General features: G+C 68.4%; 4 protein-coding genes across 16 annotated transcripts; 1 reads left to right on the top strand and 3 right to left on the bottom strand.

Annotated features, from left to right (window-relative positions):
- Positions 1–5: 5 nt before the first annotated feature.
- Positions 6–6,290, bottom strand: LOC106631485 (cGMP-dependent protein kinase 1-like). Of its 3 annotated transcripts, XM_055714906.1 has the most exons (21): positions 6,048–6,290; positions 5,739–5,813; positions 5,320–5,519; positions 5,090–5,256; positions 4,721–4,834; positions 4,546–4,651; positions 3,898–3,961; positions 3,653–3,730; positions 3,471–3,559; positions 3,213–3,278; positions 3,082–3,129; positions 2,415–2,459; positions 1,795–1,933; positions 1,560–1,690; positions 1,386–1,475; positions 1,155–1,296; positions 898–1,061; positions 712–828; positions 477–539; positions 331–406; positions 6–255 (listed from the first exon to the last, which is right to left on the bottom strand). In XM_055714906.1, the coding sequence occupies exons 1-21, from the start codon at positions 6,054–6,056 to the stop codon at positions 169–171; spliced, it is 2,070 nt and encodes a 689-aa protein (XP_055570881.1). In that variant the 5' UTR covers positions 6,057–6,290; the 3' UTR covers positions 6–168. The 3 variants fall into 3 exon arrangements, with proteins under 3 accessions (XP_055570881.1, XP_055570882.1, XP_055570883.1); XM_055714907.1 differs by lacking the exon at positions 5,739–5,813; XM_055714908.1 differs by lacking the exon at positions 5,739–5,813 and having other exon boundaries at positions 6,066–6,073.
- A 440-nt stretch (positions 6,291–6,730) lies between these two features.
- KHK (ketohexokinase) lies at positions 6,731–9,482 on the top strand. Of its 6 annotated transcripts, none has more exons than XM_055714652.1 (8): positions 6,732–6,905; positions 6,990–7,106; positions 7,371–7,505; positions 8,242–8,314; positions 8,428–8,574; positions 8,864–8,952; positions 9,028–9,185; positions 9,284–9,482. In XM_055714652.1, the coding sequence occupies exons 1-8, from the start codon at positions 6,769–6,771 to the stop codon at positions 9,367–9,369; spliced, it is 942 nt and encodes a 313-aa protein (XP_055570627.1). In that variant the 5' UTR covers positions 6,732–6,768; the 3' UTR covers positions 9,370–9,482. The 6 variants fall into 6 exon arrangements, with proteins under 6 accessions (XP_055570629.1, XP_055570627.1, XP_055570628.1 ...); XM_055714653.1 differs by lacking the exon at positions 7,371–7,505 and adding an exon at positions 7,198–7,332; XM_055714654.1 differs by lacking the exon at positions 6,990–7,106 and having other exon boundaries at positions 6,731–6,905.
- An 82-nt stretch (positions 9,483–9,564) lies between these two features.
- Positions 9,565–12,745, bottom strand: CGREF1 (cell growth regulator with EF-hand domain 1). Of its 6 annotated transcripts, none has more exons than XM_055714660.1 (6): positions 11,882–11,939; positions 11,153–11,335; positions 10,746–10,823; positions 10,437–10,507; positions 10,230–10,354; positions 9,565–10,146 (listed from the first exon to the last, which is right to left on the bottom strand). In XM_055714660.1, exons 2-6 carry the CDS (start codon positions 11,230–11,232, stop codon positions 9,799–9,801), a joined length of 702 nt encoding a protein of 233 aa, XP_055570635.1. In that variant the 5' UTR covers positions 11,233–11,335; positions 11,882–11,939; the 3' UTR covers positions 9,565–9,798. The 6 variants fall into 6 exon arrangements, with proteins under 6 accessions (XP_055570635.1, XP_055570637.1, XP_055570636.1 ...); XM_055714662.1 differs by having other exon boundaries at positions 11,153–11,266; positions 11,882–11,926; XM_055714661.1 differs by having other exon boundaries at positions 11,809–11,888.
- Positions 12,746–12,874: 129 nt separating this feature from the next.
- PREB (prolactin regulatory element binding) lies at positions 12,875–15,796 on the bottom strand. The gene is made up of 9 exons (XM_055714651.1): positions 15,628–15,796; positions 15,195–15,390; positions 14,773–14,984; positions 14,461–14,541; positions 14,266–14,390; positions 13,782–13,955; positions 13,638–13,710; positions 13,377–13,536; positions 12,875–13,241 (listed from the first exon to the last, which is right to left on the bottom strand). Exons 1-9 carry the CDS (start codon positions 15,760–15,762, stop codon positions 13,147–13,149), a joined length of 1,251 nt encoding a protein of 416 aa, XP_055570626.1. The 5' UTR covers positions 15,763–15,796; the 3' UTR covers positions 12,875–13,146.
- Between the last annotated feature and the right edge of the window lie 207 nt (positions 15,797–16,003).

The raw sequence follows: 16,003 nt of genomic DNA, 5'->3' as shown, positions 1-16,003 counted from the left end.
CCAGCTCCTTCCTGCGCCTGGTGGCAGCACCACGATTTATTGTCCTGGGGCAGCCCTCCCCCAGCCCTGAGAGAGCACAAGGCCACAGGGCAGCACCCAGCATCACCCTGGCCTGGGGCTGTGGTGGGGAGGGGGCACAGCCAGCCCAGCCCGGGGCTCCTGCTGCCATCAGAAATCCTCATCCCAGCCCGAGAACTCATCTTCTGCTGGTGTCCAGTCGGTGGAGAAACGCTTGAAGTTGGCATAGGGAGGTCCCTGGGGTGGGGGGATGGGGTCAGAGCCAGCTCCTCCTGCCCCCTGGACCCCAGCCCCATGACCTCCCCAGCTTACCTCCTTGATGAGCTGCCGGGTAGGTGCCTCCAGCTGCCGCAGCGCAAGCTTCCTCCACTTCAGGGCCCCAAACCACCTGGGGGGGGGATGTGTATGCTGCAGGAGGGGACAAGGGGGGCCCCCACCCGTGCACCCGCTCCCCTCACCTGTGCTTCTTGATGCCACGGATGCCACTGGCCGTGTTCCCTAGGCGCTGCCCCGGACGGCGCCTGCAAGGGGATAGTGTGGGACAGGGCAGGGGGGGCACCCCTCCCCAACACCCCCACAGGGTGCACTGATGCATCCACAGCACTTGAGTGCCTTGTTCCTGCTTGGGACACCCCCCTGCCCCCTGTGTCTGCCCAGGCTGTGGCAGGACCCCGCGGTGGGCGCCCTGTGCACCTGCAGAGCTTGCTGATGAGGGAGCAGGCAGCCTCGCTGAGGAAGGCAGGGAAGGAGAAGATGCCATCCAGGATGCGGCTGTAGATCTGCTGGGGGTCGGCGCTGTGGAAGGGGGGCCTGCAGGGCAGGGGCAGGTGGAGCCTCGCTGCAGTGGGGGCTTATCTGGCCCCAGGGGCGCACACTCACCTGCCCACCAGCAGCTCAAAGGCAAGGATGCCCAGCATCCAGAAGTCAACAGCGAAGTCGTGACCCTCCTGGCGCAGCATCTCAGGAGCCAGGTACTCAGGGGTCCCACAGAAGGAGTAGGTTTTCTCCCCCCGTCCCAGCTCCTTGGCAAAGCCAAAGTCGACCTGCAGGCACCAGTGCTATCAGCCAGCACAGCCCACCCTGCCAGCCCTCCCCAGGCGCCAATGCTGGCGCTGCCAGGATGTCCGCTCTGGTACCAGCTTGATGTAGCCACGCTGGTCCAGCATGAGGTTCTCAGGCTTCAGGTCACGGTAGATGATGCCACGGCCATGCAGGTACTCAAGACCCTCAACAACACAGGCGCAGCAGAACACAGCCAACGGCTCCTCAAAGAAGCGCCTGCATGTCAGGGACCAGCAGTTGTGTGGCACAGCACGGCATGGCATGGCATGGCATGGCACAGCCATGTGCTCATCCCAGCCCCGTACATCTCACGCAGCTTGGTCCACAGCTCACCGCCCTGGCAGAACTCCAGCAGCAGGTAGATGTACTGCCTGTCCCGGAAGGTGCCAAAAAAACTGCCACCGGAGAGGGGTTGGTGGGACCTTGGCACAGCTGGTGGCCTCACTGTCCCTGCCAGTGCCCACAGCCCCCTCTCTCACCCCACGATGAAGGGGCTGCGGCTGCCTGCCAGCACCCGCCGCTCCGTGTGGACGTGCTCCTGCTGCTGCGTCCGCACCACCCAGTCCTTGCGGATCCGCTTCAGTGCAAAGAGCCTCTCCCGGTACTGGACCTGGGCACGGGTAGCCATGGGCACCCCGATGGGCACCACCGGTTGCAACAGGATGGGGCTGGGTGGCAGGAGCCAGGGCAGAGGGTGCAGGGTCTGGCTCTCACCAGCTCAACCCTGCCAAAGCCGCCAGTGCCCAGGATGACGTGCTGGCCCTGCCACTGCCCCTCCTTGTAGCGCACAGCCACCAGGTCCTCCAGTCGCGCTGGTGCTGGGGGCTGCCTCAGGCTTGGAGACCCCAATTCCCTGTGGGTGTGAACCATGGCCCTGCATCACCCGCACCAGCCCGGGGATCCTGCTGACCCCCAAGCCTTGCCAGGACCCCCCCGCTGCTCTCCAGAGATTGCGCTGGGTCAGACCCTGGGGTCCCCAGTGCCATCAGGCTGGGCCATGGGGACACTGCCACACCCAGAGCCATCCCAGGGACCCTGTGTCACCCAGCCAGACCCCAGGGACCCCAGCACAGAGCAGAGCCCTGGCTGACTTGCTGCTGTCTGCCCTGTCAACTGCCCACCCATGTCCTTGCCCTGAGATCAGGAAGACCCATACCAGGGCAGCGTGGCCCTGTCCCCATCCCCATTCCATCCTGATCCCTTTCCCATCCCCATCCCACCTCCACCCCATCCTCATCCCAATTCCTTCCCTATCCCCATCCCTATCCCCAGGCCATCCCCGTTGCAGCCCCATCCCCATCCCTAGCACAACCCCAGACCCATCCTGCACTCACTTTCCAGGATCCTCTGGGGCCGGTACTTCTGGCTCAGTCGTGTTCCTGCAGTGGGAAGGAGGCGCGCCGGGCCGGGGCGGGGTGGGGGGGGGAGTGGGCAGTGGGGCAGCCCTTGCTCAGCCCTGCTCCCCACCACAGCCCTCCCCATGGCCCCCCAGACCCAGGTTGTGGGGGGGAGCAGAGACCCTAGTCCATGTGCAGGACCAGGACAGAGCCACCTTGGCTGGGGGGTCCACGGTGGGGCCATCGTGTGTGGGGCCACGATGGGGCGAGCTGTAGGGCTGGGTGGCAGTGGGACAGTGCTCACCACCCAGGGAAGAATCTAGGAGCAACCTGAGGTCACAGCACAGCCCCCGCCCCAACGCCCCCCCCACCCGCACCAGCCGGAAGCTCTGTGCAGGACACCTGCCCTGAGCACCCTGCACCCATTGCCCCCAGATGCCCCCCGGCCCCCCACCTGCGGTGCCCATCAGCCTGGCCTGACCAAGGACCCACTCTCTGGGGCTTCCTGGGGCTGGGGGCTCCCCCCTGGGTTGGGGGTCCCAGGGGCTGGGGGCTCCCTGGGGCTGGGAGTCCCAGAGGGGCTGAGGGCTCCGTGGGGTTGGGGGCTCCCTGGGGTTCGGGGTTCCCTGGGACTGGGGGTCCCGGGGGAGCTGGGGGCACTCACGGCTCTAGGAGCAGCTGAGGGCAGAAGGGGCTGATCTCGAGGAAGTCTCTGTGAAGCAGAGGAAGGGTTGGGAGTCAGTGGGGCCAGGGGGGTCCAGCAGTGCCAGGAGGGGGGGGCATGGGGACACCTACTCTTTGGCCATGGTGACACAGGTGACATGTCCCTGGGCCTGGCATGAGGCTGTGCGGCGGCTGTTCCTGCGCAGAGGGGGGTCAAGGGGGTCACAGGGGGCACTGTAGGGGGGGGTGCATAAGGGTGTGGGGGGTGTGCACATTGGGGGTACAAACGAGGGGCATCTGTGGGGGGGAGAGGGGGTGCTCCATGGGCAGGTCCATGGCGGGGGGGATGTCTATGGGGGGTGCATGGTGAGGGGTCAGCAGGGCACGTACCGCAGCAGGGAGAGCTCCCCGAAGTGCTGCCCAGCGCCCAGGACACGGATGAGCCGCTGCCCCCCGCCTGCCCGCTGGCTGACCCGCACCTGCAGCACCGGGCAGCGGGAGTGGCTGAGTGCCAGCGGGGCCAGGGGGCCAAGGGGGGGCTGGAGGAGCCCAGGTCATGGGTCTGCACCCACCTCACCCCTCAGGATGATGTAGAAGTTCTCCCCCTCATCTCCTTCGTGGATAATAATGTGGCCGGGCGGGAAGGTGCACTGTGGGAAGGGAGTGGAGGGGCTGCTGGGGGCAGGCAGGGGCAGGCAGCCTCCATAGCTGCCCCCAGACCCACCATCCCAGGCACAGCCCAGCAGCCCCAGCCCCCCGCGGGGAGGTGTCCTGAGATCCCCGGGCCCTGGGAGCCCCTGCCTCAGTGCCCACCCACCTCCTCCATGGCATCCAGCAGCTTGCAGAGGTGGCTGTCGGAGAGGTCCTGCAGCCAGTGCACCCTGTGGCAGAGAGGGGCTGGTGGGTGTCCCACGGCCTGCCTGTGCCCTGCCTGCACCCCACCTGTGCCCTGCCTGCACCTCACCTGGGCCCCACCTGTGCCCTGCCTTCCGCCTGTCTGCATCCTGCCTGCACCTTGTTTGCAACCTGCCTGTGCTCTTCCTGCACCCTGCCTGCAATCTGTCTGAGCTCCTGCACCACAGAGCCCAGCCCAGGTGGTGGGCAGGGCAGGCCTGGGTAAGGGGATGGAGAGGCAGGCGGCTGCAGGGGGGACAGAGATTGGGATGGGGAGGGGGACGTGGTGGAGGTGGGGCTGGGCATGGGAACAGGGATCAGCTGGGAGCAGGAATCGGGATGAGGATGAGACCAGGCTGGGGCTGGGGATAAGGGTGGGGACAAGGATGGTGATAGGGATGTGGCTGAGACGGGGGTGAGGATGATGGTGAGGACAGGGCTGGGACCAGAAGGGGACTCTGCAGGCAAGGGCTGGTAGGAGGGTCCAGCCACCCCTGAGGGGGTCAGGGTGTGGGGCCTGGGGGCGGTGGGTGCTGTGGGGTGGTGTCAGCAGGTGCCAGGCCCCACTCACATCCGCAGGGACCCCAGGAGCTCCACTCGTCTCTGCTTGGCATTGCTGGTGGCGATGGCCCGGTACCGCTGCCTGTCGATGGCCCAGAGGCGCACAGGGCTGAGAGCTGCACAAAAGGGAGTCAGCGGGGTGCTGGGGGGCCGGGGGTGGCATGGGGCCGGGGAGCTCTCCTTACCCCTCACGGTGGCCGTGCGCTTGCAGTGGTAGAGGATGGCAAGCTCGCCAAACACGTCACCTGGTCCCAGCGTGCGGAGCTGCTGGCCCCGCTGGCTCACACTGAGATGCCCCTCTGCACAAAGACCCGCAGCATCATGCACACACACACACATGTGCACACGCATGCAACTGCCCTGCAGCAGGTAGCCTCGCATCCCATGCAAACGGGAGATGCATCCTCCGCAGAGGTGCACACATACACACGGGTGTGCACAGGCACCTGCATGTGCAGCAGCCCAATGTGCACAGGCACACATGGCACACCCACACACGGGCACAGATGGCGGCACACATGTGACTGCCATGTGTGCCCATGCCACATTCTCACCTGCCACAATGTACATGGCAGTGCCTTCGGTGTCCTCAGCCAGCACAGTGTCCCCAGGGCCATGCCGGACAGTGGTGAAGCTCTGGGCCAGTGCCTCAGGGCAGCCCTCGCCCAGGCGCCGCAGGAACTCGCTGCGCCCCACCGCCTCCGCGATCAGGCTGAGGTCCCTGGGGATGTGGGTAGGGCAGCACTGGACGCCAGATCCCGGACCCCCAGTTCCCGCTGGCTACCTGTGCGACTTGGGGCTGTTGGGTGCGGCATCACTGGCAAGGGGCTCGGGGATGATGGCCAGAGCCCGGCTGTCCCGCCGGCTGGGGGGCTGCTCCATCACATCCTCCCACGCCATGCTCTGCAGGAAGGTCCTCTCCTCCCGCAACCGCAGGTCCCGCAGCTTCTCATCCATCCCCACACCACGAATGCTCCCAGTGCCCTGGGGGTGCTGGTGTTTAGGACCACTGTGGCATCATGGCACCAGTCCCCTGGCCCCAGAGCACAGAGGGGGGATGCTACCCAGGGCACAGCCCCACATGGCACAGCCAGGCTCAGCATGGTGCTGCTGGCTTTGGCTCGGCACTGCCCGGCACGGTCCAGCCCAGCGTGGCAAGGGTCACCCAGAACCCAGCAGTGCTGTGCATGGCCCCTGCCGTACTCCAGGCCGAGGTGCAGGCAGGAGGAGTCCCCAGTGGGTGTCCTGGCATGGTCTGCCACAGCCCTGCCCGCAGCCCTGCAGCAAAGACAGGTGTGGGCTCCCACGGGCATCGTGCCTAGGCACTCCCTGCACCGTGCAAAGGTTGTGCCGCTGGCACAAGGGAGCCCAGCAGGGCCTCGGCGTGGCTGACAGCACAGCACGGCAGGAGAATGCAGAGACCTGTCCTGTCCCCCCTGGCACCCTGGGCCGTGGCTGCGGCCAGCCCCTGGGGACTCAGCCCTGCTACCCACCCTGCACCCAGCCGCCTACCGCTGCCATCGCTGCTACCGCTGCCACCGCTGCCGTCCCCTCCTAGCTGCACTGCTGCCAGGGCCTGGCCCAGTGACACATTAACCGACACAGCGGCACTCCCACCCAGCACCTGCCGGCCCGCAGCTGCGCCTGCTCACCCCAACCCGCACCCCCTGCTCGAGGAGGAGCTGTGGAGTGGGGCCAGACTCACCCCCAAGTCCCCTGTAGTGACACCGGCTGCTCCTGGCTGGCCAGGGCAGAGTCCAGAGGACCCTAGCCACGTCCTCACCCCCCAGGTAGCCCCCACCCCATAGCACCCCTCACCCCACGCCCCAGTGGAAGGGTGTGCATGGGAAGTGCGGGTGTAGTTGCGGTGTGCGCACCAGGGGGGGTACACGGGGGTGCGTGTGTGCATGGCGGGGGGGGGAGGGGGTGCACACACGGGGGGGGTGCCCCGCGGAGGTGTGCCCGGTGCCCGCGCAGGCCCGCTCCCGGTGCCCGGTGCCCGTTCACTGCGTGCAGGCCCACCCCGCCCGCTCTGCGCACGCCCCGACACCCGGGGCTCGCGCGGCGCGGAGGAGGGCGTGGTCTCGGGGCGGGACGGCGCTGACCACGCCCCGCCAATCGCGGTCCGCCCCCAGGCCGCGCCCTCCACTCGCCCGCGGAGGGAGCGGCGTGGCGACGGGCTCTGATTGGCGGCGCCGTGAGAGGCGTGGCGCGGGGGCGGGGCGGGAGTAGCATGGCTGCGGGAGCAGCAGCGCGACGGGAGCCAGGGCCTGGCCCCGGGGGCGAGAAGCGGATCCTGTGTGTGGGGCTGGTTTGCCTGGACATCATCAGCGTGGTGGAGGCCTACCCCGCCGAGGACTCGGACATCAGGTACCGGGGCGGGGGCAGCTCCACAGGGTGTTGCCAGGGGTCTCCCCGGGGCCGGCCCGGTGCCCACGGCCCGGTGCCTTGCAGGTGCGTGTCGCAGCGGTGGCAGCGGGGCGGGAACGCCTCCAACTCCTGCACGGTGCTGGCGCTGCTGGGAGCCCCCTGCGCCTTCATGGGCTCGCTGGCCCCTGGACACGCTGCCGAGTAAGTGGGGTATGGGGGGAGGCGGGGGGGCGGCTGGGACTGCCCCACTTTGATGCTTCCACTGGCCCCTCCACGTCTCTCCCACCGGCAGCTTCGTCTTGGCTGACCTGCAGCGCTACGGGGTGGACGTGGGCCATGCAGTGCCGCAGCCTGCTGGCTGCTTGCCCACCTCTGTCGTCATCGTCAATGCCAGCCGGGGCACCCGCACCATCCTGCACGCCCATGGGTGCGTGGCACCTCTCACCCCCCTCTCTGTCCCCCAAGTTTCATTGTGGCGGATTTCCGGCACCGGGGTGTGGATATGACGCATGTGGCCTGGCAGCCCCGTGGGGATGTGCCCTGCGCCTGCTGTGTTGTCAGCGCCGCCAGCGGCTCCCGGACCATCGTGCTCTATGACACGTAAGGGCACCAGCCCCAGACCTGATCACGCAGCAGGCAGCGCTCAGTGAGGCCAGCTTGGGGCTGTGGACCCCTCCCTGCCTTTGGCCCCGGCCGAGCTAGGCACTCAGGCCATCCCATGCACCCCAGAGGTCTCACAGTGCTTGGCCTGGGCCAGAGGCTCTGCCAGTGCCAGCCCAGCGCTGCCTGCCAGGGAATCCTGTGTGCCAGACTGGGTGATTCCCCATAATCCTGCACACACAATCCCTGTCAATCACCCCAACATGCTGCAGCTGTGATTGGCGGTGGCATCCCTGCATGGCCATGTGCTCTGGTGTGTGGGACAGCTGCCACAGCCCCCACAGGGACACACACCCTGCACCGCACATGGTGCCCAGGACAGTGCTCCCGTGGCTGTGCTGGTGCCAGCAGGGCAGCCGAGGTCCTCGCTGTGGCAGAGGGCAGGCTGCGCTTACATGTGTTGATGGTGGAAGTGGCTGTTGGGCATCACTGACCCCTCTGGCAGCTCCAGCCCAGCCACTGCCATGCTGCCCTTTGAGTCCATCTCAGGGTCGCACTGCACCATCATTAATAATTCACCAGGGTAGTGCCATCCCTGCTGGGACCTCTGCCCTGCAGCACCACTGAGCCTGCCATAGCCTGCAGTGCTTCCCGTCACCCCTGGCTGGGGGTCCCTGGGGGCTGCCCTACACTGTGGCTGGGTGTCCCCCCTCCCTGCCTGAGCCCCTCCCTGCAGGAACCTGCCCGACGTGACTGCGCATGACTTCGAGCTGGTTGACTTCTCCCAGTACAAGTGGATCCACTGGGAGGTGGGGCCGGGGCTGGGGGGGGACCCCCGGGGCCGTGTGTGGGGGACCCTGGGGCTGTGTGTGGGGGACAACGGGGGCAGCCGGTGCCTGTGCCAGGCGGTGTGTGACCACAGGCTCGGAACGCGGCGGAGCAGGAGGCGATGATGCGGCGCGTGGAGAGGTACAACCGGGACCGGCCAGCGGCCGAGCGGGTCCGCACCTCGGTGGAGGTGGAGAAGCCGCGGGAGGAGCTGCTGCCGCTGCTGGGCCTGGCCCACGTGGTGCGGGGCGGGGCCTTTCTGTTGGGGCGGGGTGGGGGAGGGGCCTATGCATCGGGGCGGGGGGGGGGTCATGAGGCGAGCCTCAGGGAGGGGGTGTCAGGGCTTGGGGGGGAGCAGTGGGAGTTTGGGGTGTGGGGTGGTGGTGGGCAGGGCTGCGAGGGTGCGGGGCAAGGTACAGGGGGGCACAACCTGTGGGTGGCTGCGGTCTAGGGGAGTGCAACCAGGCTGCCAGCACAGCTTTGCATAGCTGGGGGTGTCGCCCGCCCTGGTCCCAGCCCTTCTCCCGCAGGTGTTCATCAGCAAGGATGTGGCTCGGCACTTCGGGTACCAGTCGGCCCCCGAGGCGCTGCAGGGGCTGCACAGCCGCATACAGCCGGGGTAGGGGGGGTGTGAGCGGTGCCGGTTTTGGGGGGGCACAGCTCTGCCGCATGCCCATTCCCCCACCCCCACCAGGGCCACACTGATCTGCGCCTGGGCTGAGGAGGGGGCCGATGCCATGGGGCCCAGCGGGGAGCTGGTGCACTCAGATGCATTCCCGCCAGAGACCCTCGTGGACACGCTGGGAGCTGGGGACACCTTCAACGCTGCCGTCATCTTTGCGCTCTCAGCAGGTGGGCACAGCCACAGCGCAGCTGTGGCACGGCCATGGCCCAGCACAACTTGACTCGGCTCAGTGTGGCCTGGCATGGCTGACACCCCCATTCCCCAGGGAGGAGCCTGCAGGACGCTCTCACCTTCGGCTGCCAGATTGCGGGCAGGAAATGTGGGATTCAGGGCTTCGATGGTATCGTCTGAGCCAGGCACCCTGTGCCAGCACCAGGAGCTGCTGCCAGCCCTGGGGCGTGCTGCTGCCCTGTCACATGCAGCACCCCCGCACCCCACTCACAATAAAGCCCCATACTGCCACACTGCTGCCTCCTGCCCCCCCCCCCCCCGAGCTGTTCCGGTCCCCCCTCCCCAGCCAGGGGCCATACTGACAGGAGGCTACACTGACCAGGGCCCTGGCAAGCACCAGCAGCAGCGCCTGTATTTCTCCATCCTGCTGCATTTACACACATGACTGCACCATCCTGGCCCCACCACCCTCCCCAGCCCTGCTGCGGGATGGGGGGCATGGGGATCCCCCCACTGCTCTGTGCCCTTAGTGGGGCAGGGAGCAGCTGGGGCATCACACCCCACAGCTACTGTGGGGCTGGCACAGCCCTGCCCACAGCCCCCCACCACCTACCCTTCCCCCGGCTCCCCCAGAACTGGGGCTGCCTCCCCCTCAGGGGCTCCAGCCTCAGGGGCTTCAGTCTCAGAGGCTTCCTCTGCCTCCATGGCTTCAGCATTGGGGGCTGCAGCTGGGGGGACCACCTGCCCCTCTGCCGGGCCATGCCCGGGGCTGCTCACCCCTGCATCCCCCGCCAGCACAGACCCAGCCTCTGCCAGTGACTCCCCAGGTCGCTGCACATGGGGCTGCCCCAGAGGTCCCTGACCCCTGCTGTGCAAGAACAGCAGCTCCAGGGGGTTGACCAGGCCGTCCTTGTTCAGGTCCTGCCTCTCCAGCACTTGGTCCACCAGTGGGACCACCTGCAGGGACGGGAGGAGGATGGGGTGAGGGTCCAGCCTGGGGGCTCCATGGGGCAGTGAGGGACCATACCCATGGAACCTACCACATAGGGGTCCAGCCACTCACTGTCCAGCGGCACCAGCACAGAGCTCAGCAGCTGCAGCAGCTCCAGCCCATCCAGGTGCCCGCTCTGGTCATGGTCATGCAGCACAAAGAGGTAGAGCAGGGCTGTGGAGCACAGGAGCCACGGGGCTGGGGCTGCATCCATGCTCCTGCCGGCCCCCAGCCCCCTGCTGCCGTGTGGCCTTACCCTGCTCCCGTGTCATGGTCTGCACGTCCCACTCCGGTGGCCCCAGGCTTCTCACCGTGCTCTGCAGCAGCCTGGAGGCAGCCAGGCTGCGTGTGGGCACCCACTGCCCCTGCCCTACAGCCTGCCCCAGGGCTGCTGTGCCCCACAGCCTGCCCCACCCTACAGCTGTCCCCAGGACCATGCTGCCTCGCAGGCAGCTGGGCACTGCCCAAGCACACCCCGCAGTCCCACCCATCCGGCAATGAGGAGCCCCCGGGGCCAGGAGTGCAGGGCCCAGTGCCATTGGGGTCCCCGAGGGGCAGGACTCACTGCAGCATGGGCAGCTCCGGGCTCAGCAGGTCAGGGTCAGGGTCAGGATCCAGCCCTGTGGCTGCAGGGACTTCAGCCCTGGCCGGGGAGAGGGGTGGTGTTACTTGTGCCCCCAGGCAGGGGCATTGACCACCCTGGCCTGGCCTGATGTCCCCGCAATAACCCACACAAATGTCCTCTCCACCCATGGCCTTCACAGCCCTGCACACACCCCTGTGCCCACGAACCCTGTCCTTGTCTATGCACCCCCCAACCCTGGCACCCCCACCCAGCCATGCACCCAGCCACCCCCATGCACCCCACCCGCACTCATGAGCCCTGTCTGCACCTGTGCACCCAAACCACACCGCCCCCAAAGTTATGCCCCCCCCAGAGCTCTGCCCCACCAAAGTTCTGCCGCCCCATACCTCTGTCCCTCAGCCTTGGGGGCAGCCCACACCGTGGGGACCACCACCAGCAGCAACAGGATCACCACTGGGTTCTTCATCCTGCAACCTCAGGCTGCAGCCAGGTGAGAGCAGCTGGGTGCACGAGAGCAGCTGGATGGGTGCCCTGGCTCAGGAGGGGGCTGTGCCCAGCTACAGTGGGTGCTGGGGGAATCCGGCGTTTGGAGAAGGGCAGGGGGTGGGGAGCAGGTGAGGGGCTCTGCAGAGGCGCTTCCACTCTTACGGTCACGGCACCGTCCTGCCCCATCTCGTCCAGCCCCTGCCTCCCTGCTGCCAGCCCCTGCCACCCACCTTTGCACCTGCAGCAGCTCCCCCGACACCCACCCCACCCCCCGCGAGCCGGGCTGGAGCAGCAGCTCGGAGGGGGGGGCCGGGCAGCGCTGGGGGGCGTCCACCAGCTCCAGCGCGGCGGGGACACGGCAGGGACACGCTGGCACCGCACCGGCGGAACGCCTGCGTTGTACGTGGGCACGCCGCAGGGCACTGCTCGCACTGCACGCACTGCTCGCACACCGGGTGCCTCCGGGCCTGCCGCACGCCCCGCGTACCAACGGGCTGCCCGGCGCAGGGCACACACCCACAGCCACGAACACCCCTGCAGCCCGGTGCCCACTCACCCGGCCCCGGTACCACGTCTCAGTACCGCTCGGTGGCGCCCACCCCGCCCTGGGCCACGTAGCTGACACTTACCCGGGCACCGCCGCCAGCACCAGCACCGGCAGCGGCTGGGACACGCCCGGCCCGCCCGCCGGGCCCTCCCCTGCCCGGGGCGGGGGCTCAGCCCCACCCGGGGCGGCTCCGCCCGCGCCCCCCCGGCAGCGCAAGGGTTAACCGGCATCCTGCGCCCTTGCCCGCCTCAAAGATGGCCGCCGGGGCGACACGCGCCCACCGCGGAGCGGGACCGACGTGGGTGCAGCCGCTGAGTGGGCGGGGCCAGCGTTGCCCCAGCTCCCGCCGCCCCGGCCGGCTCCCCTCCAGCCACCGGCACCCCGCGCCGGCCCCGCCGCTCCCGGGCCCCACCGGCAGCGGCCAAGCCGTTACCTGCACCGCCTGCCGCACCGGCTACGGGTGGGCACCTGGGTCCGGCGAGCCACGGCCCCCCCCCCCCCACTCCCACCCGCCGCCTCCACCGTGGTCAACCCCTGAAAGTGCCGGGCAAGGGGCAGCTGCTGGGCGAGACGCCCACACCCTCCCCGCCCGCGGCAGAGCCGGGACAGCCTCGCAGAGCGGGGCCAGTGCCCATCCCGGCCCTGCTTCCCCGCTCAGAACCCCCCGCAGCACCGAAGGCCCGGTGGGCAGCCTGCTCTTCCACCCGCACCTGGCCACCGAGCCGGGCCAACGCCACAGCAGGTGCATGGGGGGGACACACCCGGCTGCTGGCATGGCCTGGCACCGATCCCAGGCCCCGTGCAGCTATGGGGGACAATGTAGGACCCAGGCCCCGCCCCCCCCCCATTTCCGGCTCCCACACCCTAAGCGTGGCAGCTGGAGGGGACAGGGACAGCACTGGGGAGGGGGCTGTGTGGCAGGATGCTGCCTGCCCCCACAACAATAAACCCACGCAGCTGCAGCCACACGCCCGTGGGCTGGGCAGGGAGGGCCCAGAGCAGCCCCCCCCCAGCCGGGAGCAGCACCAGAGCTGGCTCCTCGCCCCCTGCAGCGCAGCTCCAGCATGGACACTGCTGCTTTTGCACTCCAGTTTTAATGGCAGCAGTGGGGTGGAGGGCTGGTGGGACCCCTCCTCTCTGGGGCCAGCCCCATGCCGCACCGCAGCCTGAACAGTCCCATCCAGCTGGGGCCCCATGCGGCTCCTGGACCCCTCATCCACGCCCCGAGCGCCAGCAGGGCGGGGGCTGGTCCCTCATCTGCTTTACAGTCTGTTTGGGATGGGCCAAGGCATGGCAGAGGCTGGCCGGCCTGGGGAGTCCATCCTGGTGCCTGGGGGGACACAGGGGCTACAGGAGCCCTGGGAAGGCAAGCTGCAGCAGCAGGATGGTGGCCACAATGAGCCCAGTACAGAGCAGCAGCAGCAGCCAGACAGGGAGAGAGCCTGCAGAGGAGAGAGGAGCGAGGATGGGTACTGCAGCCCCCGAGCCCCCCTCACCTCCTGGAGGACAGGCAGAGGCAGCCTGGCTCCGGGCTGGGGAGTGGTTGTAGTCACCCGTGGCAGCCCCCCAGCACCTACGTCGGCTGGGGAGCAGGTGCAGCTTGCAGCGGCTGTCAACAGCCACGCTGAGCAGGGCAGCCTCATTCCCTGCCAGCAGCTCCCGCCCACGCCGGCTCTCAGGGACAAATGCCACATCCGTCACCACGATGCCATGTGCCTCCTTCACATAGTACAGCCTCTGTGGGGCAGGACAAGGGGGTGGCCAGAAGCAGTGCAGCCCCTGGGGAGGGCACTGGGGCTACCCCTGCACCCCTCCCTGCCCAGCACCCTGCAGCTCACCTGCAGCGAGAAGGCAATGTGGATGGCGACAGAGCCCGTCACTGTGCCCAGCCCCAGGAAGGTGCCTGAATCACTGCAGGGGGGAGGACAGTAAGCAGGGGCTGATATGGCCCCAGGTCCCACGCCTGCCCTGCCCTGGGGTACCTGATGGAGAGGCAGGAGATCACTTCGCTGCCACAGGGCCTGGTCAGCAGTGGCAGAAAGCTCTTCCCATCCCACTTGGTCAGGTAGCAGGGCGGGGGGCGGCGCTCCCGCTTGTGGGGCACCTGAACTGTGTAGAGCCGCAGTGCTCCAGTGTTGTCCTCCACGGCCCCAAACCTGCCGCAGGAAAGCAGGGGTGGCATCAGTCCCTATAGCCAGCACGGCCACCACCCCTTCACCCATGGCTGCAAGGTGAGGATCTGTGGGGGCTACAGCTCTCCCAGCACTCAGCACCTGCCCCACCTCCCAAGCCCAAACCTGGACCCAGACCCCACCCCACTAAAGCAGGCACCGCCCCTGCTCCTCCCCCAGCCCCAGGGAGCCCCTCACCACAAACACCACAGGGACTGGGAGAAGGCTCAGCCCAGGGCAGCTGCCGTGGGTGTGGTCTGTTCCCAGCCCCCCACCCACATGCCACAGCCCTCACCGGCAGGCCTGGTAGCGGTAAGCCCTGTCAGGAATGCCAGGCAGGTTCTCATTCCAGTGCAGCCCCGTTACCAGCTGGTCCTGCTGCCACACGCAGCACTGGAAGTCCCGTCCTGCCGTCACCACCTGCACGCAGAAAGTGTGGGTGTCCAAGGATAGCTTTCCCTGCCGAACTGGGGAGCCCCCTGATGCTCACCTTGTTGTCAGGGCCCAGGGCAATATCTTCAATCTCTCCGTCATGGGCTTTGAACTCCAGCATCTTCTTCATGCTGGGGAACTGCAAGGGCAGAGCGGGCGTCAGCCATGCCCCATGGGCCAGGAGCCCTCAGCAGCCCCAGGCTCCCCCCGACACAGCATCTGCAGTTGCTTGGGAAAGGTGTCAGGAAGATGCAGCGTTATGGAATAACAGATGTTGCCAGTTTGGCACTACTGGGGCCTGGCATTCACCGCCAGATACACACCACTGCCGGCATGGCAATACCCAGCCTCAGCTCCGCCCTGCACCTACCTCCCAGAGGCGGAGGAAGCCGTCAGCACCACCGGTGACGAGCAGAGAGCAGTCAGCATTGAAGCGGACGGCCTTCTGCAGGGCATCGGGGCTGAAATCTGTGCGGACGCTGTGGAGGCTCTCCACCGTCACCTCACTTGTCTGGCTCTGTGTGTCACCCTGTCCCACCGAGCTGGGACCCTTCCGCTTCCGTGGCCCCTTCTCCCCACTGCCTGTGGTGGGGCAGATGACATGGAGCCCTCAGACAGCTCCCTGCCGCCAGGCAGGCTGAGCCCAGCAACCCAGCAAGCACAAGGAGTGGGGGGCAAAGGCAGGCCCGGAAAGGGGGGGGCAGTGGGCGCACAGCACTGCTCCACCTCCAAAGCACCCTCCAAACCACCCGGCACCCCACACCAGCCCCCCCGGGGAGAGCGGGACCTCACCATTCCGTGCGTCTGAGCCGCTCTTGGCCTCGGGTGCCTGCAGGCTGAAGCGCAGGATGTGGCAGCTGGCGTCCTGCCCCGCCGCGATGATGTCGTCGGCCAGAGCCATGGTCATGGTGGCGCGGGTCTCGGTGTCGTGGGAGTGGAGCAGGGAGGCGCTGAGCTGCCCCCCGATCTGCTCCAGCTGCAGGAAGTGCTGCGGGACGGGGCTCGGCCTCAGCCCCCGCCAGGCGCACCCCCGGCCCCCGCCCGGCCCCGCAGCGGGGACCTGCCCCGGGGCCACCCGCACGGCCGAGGACCACCCCCCCCTCCCCGCCCCGCTCCCCGCCGAGGGCCGCGGCCCCACCCCGCCCGCCCCCGGGCCCCACCGCCCCCGGGTCCCCGCACACCCCGCCCGCCCGTCCGTCCGCGGGACCCCTGGCTGCGCCCGCACCACGCCATTGCGGATGCCGGTCTTGGCGGCTCCGCCGCCGCCGGCAGTGATGGCGAGCGGCCGCCGCGGGTGGAGGCGGACAGTGTAGAGCGGGAACGGCGCCCGATACAGCTCTGCCGGCCGCCGCGGCGCCATGGCTGCGCCGCACACGTCAGCGCGTCGCCGCGCCGTTACGTCACCGTGCCGCCACCACGGCCCCTGCCGCCATGGCCACGCCTCTGGTGCTGCACAGCGGCCAGCAGTGCACCCGCCCACCGCCACACAAGCCCCGCCCCTGCCGCCCGGGCCCGTACGGGAGGGGGCACCGCGGAGTGGGGGGTGTCCGGCCCCGCCCCCTCCGCATATCCCCCTGCCGTGGGGCAGCCCCCACGCAGCC

This window comes from Falco cherrug, chromosome 6 (assembly GCF_023634085.1).
Source record: "Falco cherrug isolate bFalChe1 chromosome 6, bFalChe1.pri, whole genome shotgun sequence".
In the NCBI taxonomy this organism is placed as follows: Eukaryota; Metazoa; Chordata; class Aves; order Falconiformes; family Falconidae; genus Falco; species Falco cherrug.
Note: the sequence above shows the minus strand (reverse complement) of the source record. Positions and strands in the feature narration are given on the sequence as shown.

What these genes read in the sequence shown, in the direction of transcription:
- LOC106631485 (XM_055714906.1), bottom strand. An exon ending in GCTTTGGCAGGGTTGAGCTG is followed by an intron (nt 1,691 to 1,794) that starts GTGAGAGCCAGA and finishes ACCCGTGCCCAG; the next exon opens with GTCCAGTACCGGGAGAGGCT. An exon ending in CTCATCAGCAAGCTCTGCAG is followed by an intron (nt 540 to 711) that starts GTGCACAGGGCG and finishes ATCCCCTTGCAG; the next exon opens with GCGCCGTCCGGGGCAGCGCC.
- KHK (XM_055714652.1), top strand. Translation starts at nt 6,769, where the DNA reads ATGGCTGCGGGAGCAGCAGCGCGACGGGAGCCAGGGCCTGGCCCCGGG. An exon ending in GCCGAGGACTCGGACATCAG is followed by an intron (nt 6,906 to 6,989) that starts GTACCGGGGCGG and finishes GGTGCCTTGCAG; the next exon opens with GTGCGTGTCGCAGCGGTGGC. An exon ending in CACAGCCGCATACAGCCGGG is followed by an intron (nt 8,953 to 9,027) that starts GTAGGGGGGGTG and finishes CACCCCCACCAG; the next exon opens with GGCCACACTGATCTGCGCCT.
- CGREF1 (XM_055714658.1), bottom strand. Translation starts at nt 12,029, where the DNA reads ATGCCGGTTAACCCTTGCGCTGCCGGGGGGGCGCGGGCGGAGCCGCCC. An exon ending in CCGGAGCTGCCCATGCTGCA is followed by an intron (nt 10,508 to 10,745) that starts GTGAGTCCTGCC and finishes GGCTGCCTCCAG; the next exon opens with GCTGCTGCAGAGCACGGTGA. An exon ending in AGTGGCTGGACCCCTATGTG is followed by an intron (nt 10,147 to 10,229) that starts GTAGGTTCCATG and finishes CCGTCCCTGCAG; the next exon opens with GTGGTCCCACTGGTGGACCA.
- PREB (XM_055714651.1), bottom strand. Translation starts at nt 15,762, where the DNA reads ATGGCGCCGCGGCGGCCGGCAGAGCTGTATCGGGCGCCGTTCCCGCTC. An exon ending in ACATTGCCTTCTCGCTGCAG is followed by an intron (nt 13,537 to 13,637) that starts GTGAGCTGCAGG and finishes CCTGCCCCACAG; the next exon opens with AGGCTGTACTATGTGAAGGA. An exon ending in GCACCTGCTCCCCAGCCGAC is followed by an intron (nt 13,242 to 13,376) that starts GTAGGTGCTGGG and finishes TCTCCTCTGCAG; the next exon opens with GCTCTCTCCCTGTCTGGCTG.